We start from the raw sequence: 17,371 nt of genomic DNA on the forward strand, positions 1-17,371 counted from the left end.
CTATGTGTTAATAGGGAGAGATAGGGGCTATTATTATCCCCATTTTATATTTGAGGAAACTGAGATTGAGGTTAAGAAAATTGTCCATGCTGACCTAGCTAGATTTTCACTCCAGTTTTCTGAACTCTGGCCCAGTCCTCCATCCTGTGGGTCATGTCTATCCAATGCGTAGCTATTTCTAGGACTCTATAATTTGAGGGAACCTTTTTTTTCTCCCAGAACAGTCTGTCTATGCCTCTTTAGCTTGAGTTGGCTAGACTATTTGAGCAAAGTCCTAAGGTATGCCTTTGATCAAGAGTTGCTGTATTTCTCAACTTAAAAAAGTTCCCAAAAGCACATGATAATGTCTCCAGGAGTGATCCTGATGAATGGGAATCATTGCTGCCATTTTCTTTTTTGCCACAAGCAAGAGCCACCAGAAATCTCCTTTTAATCATAAAATATGTTGTAGGCATATGAATCTCTCTAAAGGGATGAATCAAACATAATTCACATTGGAAACGCTATTCACAAGTTTTCTAGATTTAAATTCTGGACCCTCAAGCAAAAACTTTCCTAGAGAGCTTTCTGTTCCACTCTTATCACTATTGAAACTGATTGATTGATAGCTTTACCATAGGTCTGGGATTTTGAGTTAATGGCACCTTTCTTTTTGGCTTTATAAATGTGTCGTTTTGGTCAAAAAGGGAACTTAAAAAGATATTACAAATGACTGGATATGCGGTTTTAGTCGTGATTAGATTTTTTACTTTATGTGGGAAATTATATCCTATTCTCTGGAATAGCTTGAAACTGATTCAAAAGCTGTCCTTTGATAAGCATTTCTAGAGCAACTAGCTTAGTAGCAAAGTTAACTAGCATCTCATCAATTATCTTTCAAATGACTAGTCTCTAAAAAGAAGGAAGGGGCCGAGGTAGTTTTTTTGTTCATCTTGTAGCGATGCTAGGGAAAATGTGGAAATTGAAGGAGAAGTTCTAGATAGCCCTCGATTTCAAATCAGGAAACATGGGGTTGCATCCTCCTTTTCCAGCTTACTTGCTACATGATTTTAAGTGCATCACTGAGCTTCTCACTGACTCAATTTCTCTGTGAAAAGTGGATGGCAACACTTATCCTTTGCTAGGAGGAGAGCCAATTAATCAGAAGTTGTAAGAACATAAGAGTATACCTGGCTGAAGCATTCTCCAAAGGTTGTAGCTTGTATGCAAAAGTAAAGCAACCAACTAACTAAAGACCTTTACCTGGACCCTCACTGAGATATGTTAGATGATAAAGTAGATAAGAGTTCTAAGGACTCACGAAGACCTGAGATCAAATCTTAGTGTATAACTTTGGGCAAGTCACTTAACTTTCTGAATGTCTCAGTTTCCTCAACTGTATAATGGGGATAGCAATAGTAACTGCTTCTCAGGGTTAAAAAGAGGATTCAATATGATAGTATTTGTGGTGCCTGGCAATAGCAGGTAGTTTATAAATAAATTCTCCCTCCCTCCTCCCTTCTTCCTTCTTCCCTTCCTCTCTTCCTCCCTCCTTTCCTTCCTCCTTCTCTTCCTCTCTCCTTCCCTTCCTTTCTCCTCCCTTTCCTTCTTCCTTTCTTCCTCCTTCTCTTCCTTCCTTCTTCCTTCTTCCCTTCCTCTCTCTCTTCCTTCTTCCTTCTCTTCCTTTCTTCCTCCTTCCCTTCCTCTCTCTCTTCCTTCCTCCCTCCTCCCTTTCTTCCTTCATTCCTTCTGTTGTTCCTTCATTTCTTCCTTCATTCCTTCCTCCCTTCCTTCTTTCCTTCCTTCCTACCTCCCTTCCTCTCTCTCTTCCTTCCTCCCTTCCTCCTTTCTTTCCTTCTTCCTTTCTTCCTTCCCTTCCTTCCTTCTTCCCTCCCCATTTTTTTACCTCTCTCCATTCTTCCTTCCCCCTCTCTCTCACTCCTTCCCTTCCACCTTCCCTTTCTTCCTCCTTCTCTTCCTTCCTTTCTTCCTTTCTCTCTTCCTTTCTTCCTCCTTCTCTTCCTTCCTTCTTCCTTCTTCCCTTCCTCTCTTCCTCCCTCCTTCCTTCTTTCCTTCCTTCCTTCCTTTCTTCCATTCCTCCCTTCCTCCTTTCTTTCCTCTCTCCATTCTTCTCTTCCTCCTTCCATCCCTCTCTCTCCCTCCCTCCTTCCTTCTTTTCTTCCTTTCTTCATTCCTTTTTTCCTTCTTCCTTCTCAACCCAAGTCCATATTTTCTTTCTCAGCCATATTTCTCTCTGACAGGTAAAAAAAAAATACACATAGATTAGTATTAAGTGCAAAAGATCAGCACCAAAAGTAGAAACATCTAGACCTTCCCAATCCTGCCCTTGAATTTGAACTTCAATTGCTAGGCTTCCCCTACTGTGCTAATAATGGCCCAGCTGTTTATTTTTTATGACATATCTGTATATTATTGCTTTCCATATGTGAAAGTATCAAGGCATAGTTAATTAGCCTAGTACAACAGCAGGGAACATGGCTCATTCCAATATTGTAGGTTTTTTGGACAGTTATTTATCCCTTAGCTTATTATTGGAGTTCATTTATTTGGGGGCAACAGAAATGAGATGGAATTCATTGATAGACAAATATATATTACTGATAAGGCAGGGAAGAGAAGGAAGATTTGTACTGAGAAGTTCTAGATGTTTCTGTTTTGTTTGATTTCTCAGTTAATAGAAAATCCAGATTTTACTTTTCCTTCTCCTTGTGACAAGTCATTCCTAGTCATTTTGTTGTTCATTAGCATCTCCACATGAATCTAGCTGATTGATAGTTCTTAGACTATGCTGTTATAAATTATGTATGCTAGAGACTGGCAACCTATGGCATAGGAAATGGAACTGACACAGTAGCTGGGTATTCATTATATAGCGACATTTAAACAACAACAACAACAACACAATTAAAATTTGAAAAGGGTTGATAGTCTCACTGCTCAGAGCACATTTAGATTATTCAACTTTCTTAGACTGGCTATATTTTAAGAAGGATTTTGATATTGTGTAGCCCTGGGGCTAGGGGTGGAATTGAGTGAAGAGTATAGACTGACTATATTGTTACTGTAATCTTTGTTCTTTTTATTGTTATACATTGTAGATGGGAATTGACTAGGTCTTTGATATAGCAGAATCCAGATGTGGTAGATGCAATTCTTTGCAGTTTGTCATTTTTTGCTACTAGCTCATTAGAGATGTTGTTCTCTATTTTATTATAGGATTTAGAACTGAAAGGGATTTTTCAGACTAGAAAACCGAAAGGTGCCATAATTTACCCTAGGATTATAGAGTAGCAGAGTTGGGACCTCATCCAAGTCCTCTGATTCTAAAGCCAATATTGTTTCCAGAACACCAGTTTTCTCAAGTTGTGTAAGCAATGTGAGCTCTTTCTTTCCTGAAGGATTTATGTCTTAATGCAAATCACTTATGCTTGGGTGGTCGAGCTATTCTTTTGCTTTTGTCTATTAATTAAAACTGCTTCCCTAACAAGAATTCTATGAGGAAGGCATTTTGTAAACCTCAAAGCTATCATTAGGTTCTTAGCACCTTTTATTTGTTGATTTTCTCATTATCTGCTTCACATTCTCAGTCATAAAATCAAATGGTTTTAGATTTAGAACTAAAAAGTAACTTATAGATAAAACTAATGCAACCCCCTTAGCTTACAGATAGGAAATAGAAACCAAGAGAGATAAAGGCCCAAGGTCACATAACCCCAGACAGTGTTCAAACTGATGTCTTCCAAATTCAAATTCATTGCTCTTTCCCCTGTGCCATGACGACTCTCGATTATATAGTCCCTTCAGTTTAAACTGGTTAAATCAAAAGAGGGCAGCAAGATAATAAGGAAACAAATAAGGAAACAAATAAATATTAAGTATTCACCATGTTTTAGGTACTGTGAATAAAAATATAAGCAAAAAGAAATATATAATCCCTAATCTCAGGGAGTTTATATTCTAAGAGGAAAGAGAGGCAATACACAGAACAAGAATTAAAAAGTAGGATTAGGTGAGGGAAGACACCTGTACAGGTGGATATGGGTATTGAAGTGTAGAAAGTCAGAAGCAGAGCTGGGAGGGCAATGGAGGTTGGCTGTCCTAGATCCCTTCCTAAAATGGAGACCCAGCAATAGAAGGAGATTAGGATGACAGAGATATATGTTCCAGGGTGAGATAATACCAGATGATGATGTAATTTTGATTTCTAAACCCATAATCATGTAATCTACTGACTAGTAATGCTTTGTCTGCTTCCACACAAGTGATTCTTAAAAACAAACAAACAAATAGTATGAACTTTGAGGATGTGCCTTAACTCAATAAAAAGGATAATGCACTCTTTTGTCTGTTGTTCCTTCTCCCACTTCTGATGGACTGGATTCCCAGAGAGCAGTTTGATTACTATTAATGGATAACTTTGAGAAACCTGTATTTCTAAATACCCATTATCCCCCCATCCAATACACTTTTCCCAATATAATTAGCCAGTTGATATCAATTAGCTTTTCCAAAATGATATTTATTGAGAAGGTATAAGGACAAAAGTAAAAAACATATTTCTCAAACCAAGTGCATGCTCTCATATATCCACAATTTAAGTCAAAGGTAGTTAGTCAGATATATCTAGGAAGAATTTGTGAGACCAAGGAATTGTTCACAAATCCTGTTCCTAGGAATTCTTTTTAATCTTTTTGGAAATTTAGTTCTAGTATGGTATCAGCAGTCAATCTACAACTTCTTTCCTTATTCAGCTGGTCGAGCTTTTTATTTCATTTTTAATTTATGAAATAAAACAAACATTTATATAACATAGTATAATAAAAAAGATGATTGCAGTGAAACTATAAATCTTTTATGTGCAACTTGTTATTCCTTTCAAATATACAAAATTATCATATAAATTATCATATATATCATATCATACATATTATATATCAATAACTTTCATGTAAATTCAAATATATAAAGTTATCATAAATTTCTCTTTTCCCACTTTTTTTCTTCCCCCACTTTCCCTAGACATAGCTACCCTTAAACATAAATAAGTGTGTATGTGTATGTATAAAATTATTCTATACATATTTCTACTTATCAGTTCTTTCTCTGAATACAGAAAGCATCTTTCTTCTTATATATCATATCATGTATATTATATATCAATAATTTTCATGTAAATTCAAATATATAAAGTTATCATAAATTTCTCTTTTCCCACTTTTTTTCTTCCTCCTACTTTCCCTAGAGATAGCTACCCTTAAACACAAATAAGTGTGTGTGCATGTATAAAATTATTCTATTCATATTTCTACTTATCAGTTCTTTCTCTGAATACAGAAAGCATCTTTCTTCTTATATCTTTTATAGTTAATTTGAATATTTACAATGGAAAAATAAGTTATTTACTTAAAGTCATTCTTAAAACAATAGGGATGCCTATCAATTAGTGAATGGTTAAACAAACTGTGGCACATAATTGTGATGGACCAATACCTGTGCTGGTTCTACATTGAAAAGGACATATATCTTAATTACCTGATTAATCTACTGTTGAATTGAATGAAGGTGATCACTCCTCAAGATTGCAACTTTAAAGAACTCAGCTTTTGCTTTGACTCTAGTGATCTTTGCTACTAACTAAGGTTACTTAGGGGACCACTAATGATTTTTCCAACCTTTTAAAACTAAACATTTGTAACCTAGTTCATGCTGCCTGTGGATTTAAATAGAAGCAGAGGTACCATGCGTTAAGGAATATGCAGTAGTCAGGTGGGAGAGAGGATAACTCTTGATTACAGAAGGAACTAGTGAAATCTCAAACTAAGAAAGAAGCCATATTCTTATGACAAATGTATGATGGCAAAATTGAATGGAAACAATACGGTGGTTCCAGGTAAAGATCATTGGATATATATCAGAACAAAATCAAATAAAAAACAAAACAAAACAAAACAAGAAATAAATGCCTCATTTTCCAAGAATTCTGCATTGTTTATGTTTGCTGAAGTGGAAATCGATGTATTCTTATGCCATGAAAACATGATGATCATCTGCATTGCTTTCTTTCTCTTTCCCACAGTGCATACCAATTAAAGGTCTTGGATTTGTGCTTGGAGCCTATAAGTGCAATTGCAAAGCAGGATTCTATCATCCCCGGGTCTTTTCAGTGAACAGCTTTCAGAGTAAGTGCCTTTTACTTGTGAATATTTTTTTAAAAAGGAAAACATTAATAATTCAATACTCCTTTTATCCTTGTCAGGGTTATATAGTAAATTCCCAGTGGCCTGCAACTCTGGAATTATATAATCACTTAAGGAGTTTTAGCTTGGGGTTTGTCATCCAGGAGACTCTTGAGAACTCAATAAAACATACCTACTTTAAGCATATTTGATTTATAAATAAATTAAAACAACATGAAAAGAAACCTAACTTCCTTAGTAAGAAAAAAAATGGACATAAGATTTGATTGGGATGGGGGAAGGAGTCTCATGGAGGGGAAGCAGAGGACGATTTTCCTACAAAAATAAGCATAAAAATTATTTTTGACATTTATAGTCATACATATCAAGTCCTTTGCTTTCTGCTTGCTTATATTTAAAACTTTTTGCCTATTTAAAATATAGTAGAAGTAAGAAAGGTTTTGTATGTCTTTTTAAAAAGAGTTTCAAATGGAAATTAATAGAGAGTAACCACTGAGGAGACATTTAGCACTATCAAGAAATGAATAAGATGACCCAGGGCACCTTGAAAATTAGAGCAGGTTGGAAACTTAGGGCCTTAATTTATAAAGACCCCATGAAGAGTAAGGTGAGAGAAAGAAATTGGTCCAGATTTAGGACTGAATTTGTCTCTGTTTTATTGCAAATATGCTCTCTGCTGTGAATCAAGGAAAAATGGATTTTTTGATTGTCTTGATCATATTGCTTGCTAATTTGAGTTTTTAATCATTTCTAAGAAGATCCTAACATTTCAGTAATGAATTTTCATTTAATAAATGAAATTTATAACATTATTTCACCTATATGCTTATACCTTTATAACCTTGCTTAATATTATAACAATAACAGAATCTAAAGTTCGTACATGTTTGCAATATGGCGGGTTAAGTCTTAATATGGTTTACATAGTTATGGTTTGTCTGCATACAGAGGAGTACTGTCCTGGTCCCTTAGTTGCTATTGCTTTGATCTTGCATTCTGGGTGAGGTAATAGAGAATAATGAAATATTCTTGAGTAGAAGGTGCCATTCTCTTTAGAAGTCACCAGGAAAACCTTCAAAGATTTTAACAATATGGCCTTTCTAATCTAGGGAAGGTAATGGGTCAAGTTAGGACCAAGAAAATTGATTTTAAGATTAATTTAGGAAGCTGAAAATCTTGAAATCAGATTGTTTTCCTGTATACTTATTTCTAATTAAGTTGGCATATTTCTGAATTATTATATTCACTTTTACCAATAATTATTGGAAAAGCTACTGTATTCCTTCATAGATAAGAGTGTGTTACAGATGGATACAGGGGGAAAAGGTAGTAGATGTTAAACTGCTTGTCACTGTTTAGGAATGATTATATCTATGGAGAGTAATAAAACTGATGCGACAATAGGAGACTTAGATCTTCAATTAAGAACTCCCTTCTTTGGCCTAGAAGTTGGATTTCCCAACTATGTCTTTTTAAACAACTAGGATGAATTCTTTTATGTCATTATTTTTTTCTCTTTCTCCATTTCTTTCTTTTTCCTGTCTCTTTGTCTCTGTCTGTCTCTGTTATTCTTTCTATCTCTCTGTTTCTCTCTTTCTCTGTCTCTCTATCTGTTTATCTCTTTCTCCTTCCTTTCCTTTCTCCCTCCTGTCTCCTTTGTCTCTCTTATATTTATTCAAAACACTCTCTAACTCTACCCTGCCCCTGTGGAATATTTATGTCACTTGGTCTAACCAAATGCTTTTCCCCAACTTCCAGTGTGGAAGGGATAAATGCGCTGTCCTACTGCAGTTTCCTCTAAGATTCATGAAGCACACAATACGCACACAATACACACACACACACACACACACACACACACATACACACACACATATATATTCAAAGCCTATTTCACCCTAGGGAACCTCATTGATCTCAATAGCTTTTTAAAAAGTTTAAGAACTTGCAATTAATTTGAACACATTTTAATTTTGTTTCTCTGATTTGGGGCATCTGGCCACAAGTCAATTAGCAGGTACTACTGCGTCTACTGTATTCCAAGCGTTAATGGTAAGCAAGTTTAATAGGAAGGAATATTTCCTTATACAAGTTCCATTTAAGAATTCAAGGGATGAGTACCCTGTTTTTTTTGGGAGAGAGAGGGAAAGGAAAGAAAAGTGACAGGAGATGAAGGAAAAGAAAAAAGAAAGGAGAAAGGAGAAAGGGGAAAGGAGAGGAGAAGAGAGAAAGAGAGCCAGAGAGCAGAAAGATAAAGAAAGACTTAAATATTATTAGAATTAACTGGTTGTTCTTTAATTAACCATCCTTATTTAATGTGCAAAAATATTTTCTTCCTTTTTTCTGTGGATGAGAACTCATTATAGAAGTTTTATTCTTGAATTCTTAACCTGAAGCTCTTGAGTTTGTTTAAAAATGGTTAACTATAATTTGATATAATTTGTTTACTATGTGGTCCTATACATTTTCTTTTATGTATTTAAAGTAACAATAACTATTTGATTTTCTGAGAAGGGTTATATTGATTTCACCAGTTGGCCAAAGGGCTCCATTTCAAAGAGTTCAGAACCTCATGCCTAAAGTGTCTGAAAAAAAGTCTTGACCTGAAATAAGCCTCCATTCCATCAGTCTCATAGACTAGGAAGACTAGAAGCAGCATAAAGTAGACCTAATGCTGGATTAGAAGATGAGAATTCTGATTTAGTCAGTGAAGAGCACTGGTTTTATCATTGGTTATTAACACTTCAAATTTCATTGATTTTTCAGATTTGCTAGCAAGTACCTAGAAGAGTCCTAAGGGGTAGAAATACAGGACAGAGCACACTTTAAAGGGAAAAGCTTTGCAGCAGCATAAAAATAACAACTAATAACAATAATTGACATTTATGAAGCAGAGCATGATAGAAAGCTGGACTTGGATTCCAGGAGATCTGAATTTAAGTCTTGACTCAGCTACTAACATTTTGTGATTTTGAACAAGTCTTTTCAACTAGGGGACTCAGTTTCCTCATCTGTACAATAAGGGGCTTTACAGAGTAAGTTCTAAGGTCCCTTGCAGCTCCAAATCTCTGATTCTATGAAATGATCTTTACAGCAATCCTGTGAGTTATCACAGATAGTATTATTTCCAGTTTATAGATAAAGGATCTAAGGTTACATGACTTGTCCGGGATCATACAACTAGTAAATGTGTGAAAGAGGATTTTCATCTAGGTATTATTGATTTTAAACTCACTTCACTCTCTTTCCTCTTGGAGTCCTTCAGCATCCAGAGAGATAACAGGAATTCACTGTTGTATTTGGCATGAGGTATGAAAATAGAGGAGACAACTCTGATAGGTGGGTAGGTACTTTTGCCTTCCCCATTTTACAAATGGGGAAACTGAGGCTGGAGGTGTTTAATCATTTCTCCAAGGGTTTCAGACCTTGTAAGAATCTAAGACTGAAAGGAGAAACCTAATGTACTTTGTTGTTTTGCATAATACCAGCCTTGTGTTTGACCTTTCTGGATCCTAGTAAAATAAGATATGATATGCTCCAAATTCTTTAGATATATGAGGAATGTTACTGTAATGATTTTTGTTAAAAATGTGAACATGTGGGACTTAAAGTCTTACTGTGATCCAAAGGTTTTGTGTAAACTATTAAAGATATGTTCAAATGACATGTTAAAACATTGTACTGACAGCTTAGGGACCTTGCTTCTGGCAGCTCTCCTGAAATTGTGGGTCATAGCTAAGCTAATGAAATTTGACATGTGCATAACACTAGGATTCCAGGATGACCAAGTACTGAAATACAGCTGTCTCTTCCAATTGAGACTGTTAATTCCCAGGTTAATGAGGTACTGCCTTGTGACAATCCTACCTTATTCATGTATCCCCTCTGCTTCAGGATAAATTCAGTATTTTTCTTTTTTATTAAAGCTTTTTGTTTTAAAAACATGGATAGTTTTCAACATTCATGCTTGCAAAACTTGTTTTCAAAAATTTCTCCCTCCTTTCCCTCCGCTCTCTTCCTAAGAAGGCAAGTAATCTACCATAATAAAACATGTGCAATTTTTCTATACATATTTTCACAATTATCATGCTGCACAAGAAAAATCAGATCAAAAAGGAAAAAGTGAGAAAAAAACCAAAATGCAAGCAAACAACAACAATAAGTGAAAATACTATGATGTAATCTATACTCAGTTCCCACAGTTCTCTCTGGGTACACATGGCTCTTTTCATCACAAGATCATTGTAACTTGCCTGAATCATCTCATTGTTGAGAAGAGCCATGTCCAACAGAATTGATCATTGTATAATCTTGCTGTTGCCATGGATAATGATCTCCTGGTTCTACTCCCTTCACTTAGCATCAGTTCATGTAAATCTCTCCAGGCCTCTCTGATTGTTTCTTAGAAAAAATAATATTCTGTAACATTCATATACCATAATTTATTCAGCCATTTTCCAACTGATGGGTATCCACTAAGTTTAGAGTTTCTTTCCACTACAAAAAGAACTGCCACAAACATTTTTGCACATGTGGGTCCCTTTCATTCCTTTATGATCTCTTTGGAATATAAGCCCAGTAGAGACACGACTGGATCAAAAGGTATGCATAGTTTGATAGCCCTTTGGGCATAGTTCCAAATTGTTATCTAGAATGGTTGAATCAGTTCACAGCTCCAATAACAATGTATTAGTGTCCCAGTTTTCTCACTTCCCTTCCAACATTCATCATTATCATTTCCTGTCAGCTTAACCAATCTGAGAGATGTATGATGGTACCTCAGAGTTGTCTTAATTTTCAATAAATTCAGTTTCCAATGAAAATATCCTCCCTTTTCTAGGGGAAATACTGTAATTCAGATTTATTTGTTTTCCAACTGGCTTTGACTGACTGGTGTATATTTTGCGATAGTCCATGTCTTAAACATACCTGGCTTGCAAGCAACTGATACATACAGATAGTTACCCTGTCATAATAAACCTAGTGCTTGAGACCTAGTTGTTACACTAATAGGAGTGACTGGGAAAGAAACTGAAGTCTATAAAAGCAGATATTTTTTAAATTTTTTTTTCATTTTAAGTTTTAAACTGTCTTCCTTTCTCCCTCCTCATTCCATCCTATGATAGGATCATTTGACATAGACAGAGATGTATATGTGTGTATACATATAAATATATACAAACATGATTGTGTATAAGCATACACATATGTATAAGTTTATATATTTCTATGTATCTAAACACATACCTATATGTAAAACCATACTCTACATACTTCTATTTATCACTTCTGTCTTTGAAGGTAGATAGCATCTTCTTTCATGAGTTCTTTGTAGATGATTTGAGTATAATACTTGCAATAATTTGGTCATTCCCCTTGCTATTATTGTATATAATATTCTCTTGGTTCTGCTCATTTCATTCTTCATTATTTCATGCAAGTCTTTTCATGCTTTTCTAAAATCAATCAGCTCATCCTTTCTTATGGCACAATAATATTCCATCACATAGAGCAAAGTTTCTTAACTTGGTGTCTGCATTCCATATGCCATAGATTTCAGGGGATCTGTGAAAAATGGACCCAGCTTAGGGGATTCCTAGGTACAAACTTTACTTATTTCCAAATTTTGACTAGGACTGATTGAGTATCAGCAAATAAGCAAATGCCTATCTTTTATCTTTCTTTTTTACCCTTTGTCTCATATAGCGCTACTCCAAGAATTTAAAACTCAGTGTAGCACTATAGTTTGCCTAAATTATGGATTAAATATATTTCTTTATGTGCTTCTCTGGAAACTTAATTGTTATTTGTAAACATATGGTTTTGATGTATGCTAAATGTATGATCACAACAAATTTTAGACCATTTAGACCATGATCAGAGACCATTTGTTTGATCTACATCAGAATGAAAATTTACACAGCATCCCCAACTAGTAGTCATCTCGTCTTAATCAATTATCCTTAACCTTAGTGGATCTTACCTTTCTTTTGGGTTTCCAAGGAAGTCTTTTTTTTTGTTTTGCAGAGCTCTAATTGTTAGCAAGTTTCTCCTTTCATCTAAGTGAAAAATGACTCCCTGAAACTTCCTTTCTTTGATTTAAAAAAATTATTTATTAGTTTTTGACATTTACTTTTATAAGATCTTAATTTCCATTTTTTCTACCTTCCTACTCCCATCCCCAAAGATGACAATCTCATGTAGGTTACACATGTACAATCATATTAAACAAATTTCCACATTAGTCATATTGCAAAAGAAAAATCAGAACAATAGGGAAAAAACATGAGAAATTTAAAAAGCCCCCAAAGTGAAAATAGTATGCTTCAATCTACATTCAGACTCTATAGTTCTTTCTCTGGATATGGATAGCATTGTCCTTCATAAGTCTTTTAGAATTATTTTATCTTAGTTCATTTGTATTGTTGAGAAGAGCAAAGTTTATCAAAGCTGATCACACACACAATGCTGCTGTTACTGTGTTCAATGTTCTTCTGGTTTTGTTCACTTCATTTGGTACCAGTTCATCTAAGTCTTTCTAAGTTTTTCTGAAATCTGCCTGCTCATCATTTCTTATGAAACAATTGTATTCATTACAGTCAAATAACACAATTTTTTCAGCCATTCCTCAATTGATGGGCATTCCCTCTATTTCCAATTCTTTGCCACCACAAAGAGAATTGCTATAAATATTTTTCTACATGTGGGTCCTTTTCAATTTTTAATTTTTTTTTTTTGGGGATATAGACCTAGTTGAGGTATTGCTGGGTCAAGAGTATACACATTTTTATAGCTCTTTGGGCATAGTTCCAAATTGCTCTCCAGAATGATAAACTCTATCTCTTTGTTTCTACTTTTGTCCCCTTGAGTCAAAAAGAAAACTAACACTTCTTATACAATATTTGAACACAGTTCTTTGCTTTTTCAATCTCTTTTTCAGACTAAACATCCCCAATGCTTTCCTCTCATCTCTCCACTAGACCACTGCAATAGAATCCTAATTGTTGTCTTTGTATCTGCTCTTCTTCAACACATTTGATAAACAGAATAGTCTTATATTACAGTCTTGACTATGCTACTCTCATGGTTCCCTATGGGCTTGATTAGTGAGCTTTTTGCTTTATTTAGTAGGGAACAAAGTTTTCTCACCTAGTTTATGTTCCATTGTTAATGCTTTCCAATAATTCTTTCCCCAAACAAAGCAAAGCAAAGCAAAACTAAACAAAAACCAGGACTCCATTTTTGTCTATCCCATTGAGTCTTTTGCCTCCAATTGTCAGGAGCCAAGCTACCACATTAACTTCCTGCAATTTCTTCACTATTCCCCTCCCTGTGTGTTTGTTCTCTCATTAGAATTTAAGCTCCTTAAGGACAGGGACTTGTTTCCTTTTATATGTATTTCCTATGATCAGAACTTCTCTGTAAAGTTAAAGATCACATAAATTTTTTTCAATGCAATTCAATGCTCTTCTAAAAACAATCCAATTTGACTACTCATTGAGCCCATTCAGCCAGTTCTGAATCATCCACCTGACTACACAAACATCTGAGAAAATCTTACTGCTCTATGTATGAGTAACTCTCAATTCAGTAAATCTTGTAAACAGGGAAGAATATTAGTAGCATAGTAAAGAGAGCTAAATTTGGGACTGAGAAAGTTGATTCTAGTACTCATCTTGTCATTAATTCCTGAAGCCAAATAATTTTATCACATGAGCTAGCCAGGAACCTAGCAGAACCCTAGAGGAAAGAAAAATGGGATATTCTGAAGATATTTTAGTGACGCTATTTTGATGAATCAATGTGAATAAACCCTTTCTGTGTTACCATCTTATCTATATCTTTATCCATTTTCTTCCATTAGTTGTTTTATAATGAACTGGATATTGTTATTATATGAATGTCAATGGAGTACCTTTCAGATAATACATTCTAGAATTTTGGCAGGAATTGAATTTCTATTTCAATGGGAAAATACTTTCCAATATCCAGACAACTAATTTAAGATTAGAATTTTGTAACTCACTTGTGATTCTATGGGCCTTTGAGAACCTGTATTTATGTTTGGTTGTCTTAACTAGAGTCAGGTTTTTCTTACAGTGGTTGGTTATCATTAAATACAGAGATAGCTCTTTTTTATTCAAACTTTAGTAATTTTGAGGCATGGGAAATCAAAGGAATGTTTTTTTTCTATCTTTGTCCTTAAATTTATTAATGATTTTATTTTACAATAATACATGCATTCCAAAGAAAAAGAAATATATCCTTTAAGTTTGGTGGTAGGACACCAACAATGGCTATTGTCATTTTTTTTTTTTTTTTTTTTTTTTTTTTTAAGTTTTTTTTTTTTTTTTTTTTTTTTTATAAATTTTTTTATTTAATAATTACATTATATTTACACTCATTTCTGTTCCGATTTTTTTTTCCCCTCCCTCCCTCCACCCCCTCCCCTAGATGGCAAGCAGTCCTTTATATGTTGGATATGTTGCAGTATATCCTAGATACAATATATGTTTGCAGAACCGAACAGTTCTCTTGTTGCGTAGGGAGAATTGGATTCAGAAGGTATAAATAATCCGGGAAGAGAAACAAAAATGCAGATAGTTCACATTCGTTTCCCAGTGTTCTTTCTTTGGGTGTAGCTGCTTTTGTCCGTCATTTATCAATTGAAACTCAGGTCTCTTTGTCAAAGAAATCCACTTCCATCAAAATATGTCCTCATATAATATCGTTGTCGAAGTGTATAATGATCTCCTGGTTCTGCTCATTTCACTTAGCATCAGTTCATGTAGGTCTCTCCAAGCCTCTCTGTATTCATCCTGCTGGTCATTTCTTACAGAACAATAATATTCCATAACATTCATATACCACAATTTACCCAGCCATTCTCCAATTGATGGGCATCCATTCATTTTCCAGTTTCTAGCCACTACAAACAGGGCTGCTACAAACATTTTGGCACATACAGGTCCCTTTCCCTTCTTTAGTATTTCTTTGGGATATAAGCCCAATAGAAACACTGCTGGATCAAAGGATATGCACATTTTGATAATTTTTTGGGCATAATTCCAGATTGCTCTCCAGAATGGTTGGATTCGTTCACAACTCCACCAACAATGCATTAGTGTCCCAGTTTTCCCGCATCCCCTCCAACATTCATCATTATTTTTTCCTGTCATCTTAGCCAATCTGACAGGTGTGTAGTGGTATCTCAGAGTTGTCTTAATTTGCATTTCTCTGATCAATAATGATTTGGAACACTCTTTCATATGAGTGGTAATAGTTTCAATCTCATCCTCTGAAAATTGTCTGTTCATATCCTTTGACCATTTATCAATTGGAGAATGGCTTGATTTCTTATAAATTTGAGTCAGTTCTCTAAGGGTTTCAGACCTTGTAAGAATCTAAGACTGAAAGGAGAAACCTAATGTACTTTGTTGTTTTGCATAATACCAGCCTTGTGTTTGACCTTTCTGGATCCTAGTAAAATAAGATATGATATGCTCCAAATTCTTTAGATATATGAGGAATATTACTGTAATGATTTTTGTTAAAAATGTGAACATGTGGGACTTAAAGTCTTACTGTGATCCAAAGGTTTTGTGTAAACTATTAAAGATATGTTCAAATGACATGTTAAAACATTGTATTGACAGCTTAGGGACCTTGCTTCTGGCAGCTCTCCTGAAATTGTGGGTCATAGCTAAGCTAATGAAATTTGACATGTGCATAACACTAGGATTCCAGGATGACCAAGTACTGATATACAGCTGTCTCTTCCAATTGAGACTGTTAATTCCCAGGTTAATGAGGTACTGCCTTGTGACAATCCTACCTTATTCATGTATCCCCTCTGCTTCAGGATAAATTCAGTATTTTTCTTTTTTATTAAAGCTTTTTGTTTTAAAAACATGGATAGTTTTCAACATTCATGCTTGCAAAACTTGTTTTCAAAAATTTCTCCCTCCTTTCCCTCCGCTCCCTTCCTAAGAAGGCAAGTAATCTACCATAATAAAACATGTGCAATTTTTCTATACATATTTTCACAATTATCATGCTGCACAAGAAAAATCAGATCAAAAAGGAAAAAGTGAGAAAAAACCAAAATGCAAGCAAACAACAACAATAAGTGAAAATACTATGATGTAATCTATACTCAGTTCCCACAGTTCTCTCTGGGTACACATGGCTCTTTTCATCACAAGATCATTGTAACTTGCCTGAATCATCTCATTGTTGAGAAGAGCCATGTCCAACAGAATTGATCATTGTATAATCTTGCTGTTGCCATGGATAATGATCTCCTGGTTCTACTCCCTTCACTTAGCATCAGTTTATGTAAATCTCTCCAGGCCTCTCTGATTGTTTCTTAGAAAACAATAATATTCTGTAACATTCATATACCATAATTTATTCAGCCATTTTCCAACTGATGGGTATCCACTAAGTTTAGAGTTTCTTTCCACTACAAAAAGAACTGCCACAAACATTTTTGCACATGTGGGTCCCTTTCATTCCTTTATGATCTCTTTGGAATATAAGCCCAGTAGAGACACGACTGGATCAAAAGGTATGCATAGTTTGATAGCCCTTTGGGCATAGTTCCAAATTGTTATCTAGAATGGTTGAATCAGTTCACAGCTCCAATAACAATGTATTAGTGTCCCAGTTTTCTCACTTCCCTTCCAACATTCATCATTATCATTTCCTGTCAGCTTAACCAATCTGAGAGATGTATGATGGTACCTCAGAGTTGTCTTAATTTTCAATAAATTCAGTTTCCAATGAAAATATCCTCCCTTTTCTAGGGGAAATACTGTAATTCAGATTTATTTGTTTTCCAACTGGCTTTGACTGACTGGTGTATATTTTGCGATAGTCCATGTCTTAAACATACCTGGCTTGCAAGCAACTGATACATACAGATAGTTACCCTGTCATAATAAACCTAGTGCTTGAGACCTAGTTGTTACACTAATAGGAGTGACTGGGAAAGAAACTGAAGTCTATAAAAGCAGATATTTTTAAAATTTTTTTTCATTTTAAGTTTTAAACTGTCTTCCTTTCTCCCTCCTCATTCCATCCTATGATAGGATCATTTGACATAGACAGAGATGTATATGTGTGTATACATATAAATATATACAAACATGATTATGTATAAGCATACACAT

At 34.8% G+C, this 17,371-nt stretch overlaps 1 protein-coding gene across 1 annotated transcript in view; it reads left to right on the plus strand.

Annotated features, from left to right (window-relative positions):
* Window positions 1–17,371, plus strand: part of GPR158 (G protein-coupled receptor 158) — a 434,246-nt gene that overhangs the window by 168,271 nt on the left and 248,604 nt on the right. The window contains exon 3 of the mRNA XM_052000262.1: window positions 6,077–6,179. Coding sequence (XP_051856222.1) covers window positions 6,077–6,179 — 103 coding nt within the window. The remainder of the gene's footprint in view (window positions 1–6,076; window positions 6,180–17,371) is intronic.

This window comes from Antechinus flavipes, chromosome 5, assembly GCF_016432865.1.
Source record: "Antechinus flavipes isolate AdamAnt ecotype Samford, QLD, Australia chromosome 5, AdamAnt_v2, whole genome shotgun sequence".
NCBI classification, from domain to species: Eukaryota; Metazoa; Chordata; class Mammalia; order Dasyuromorphia; family Dasyuridae; genus Antechinus; species Antechinus flavipes.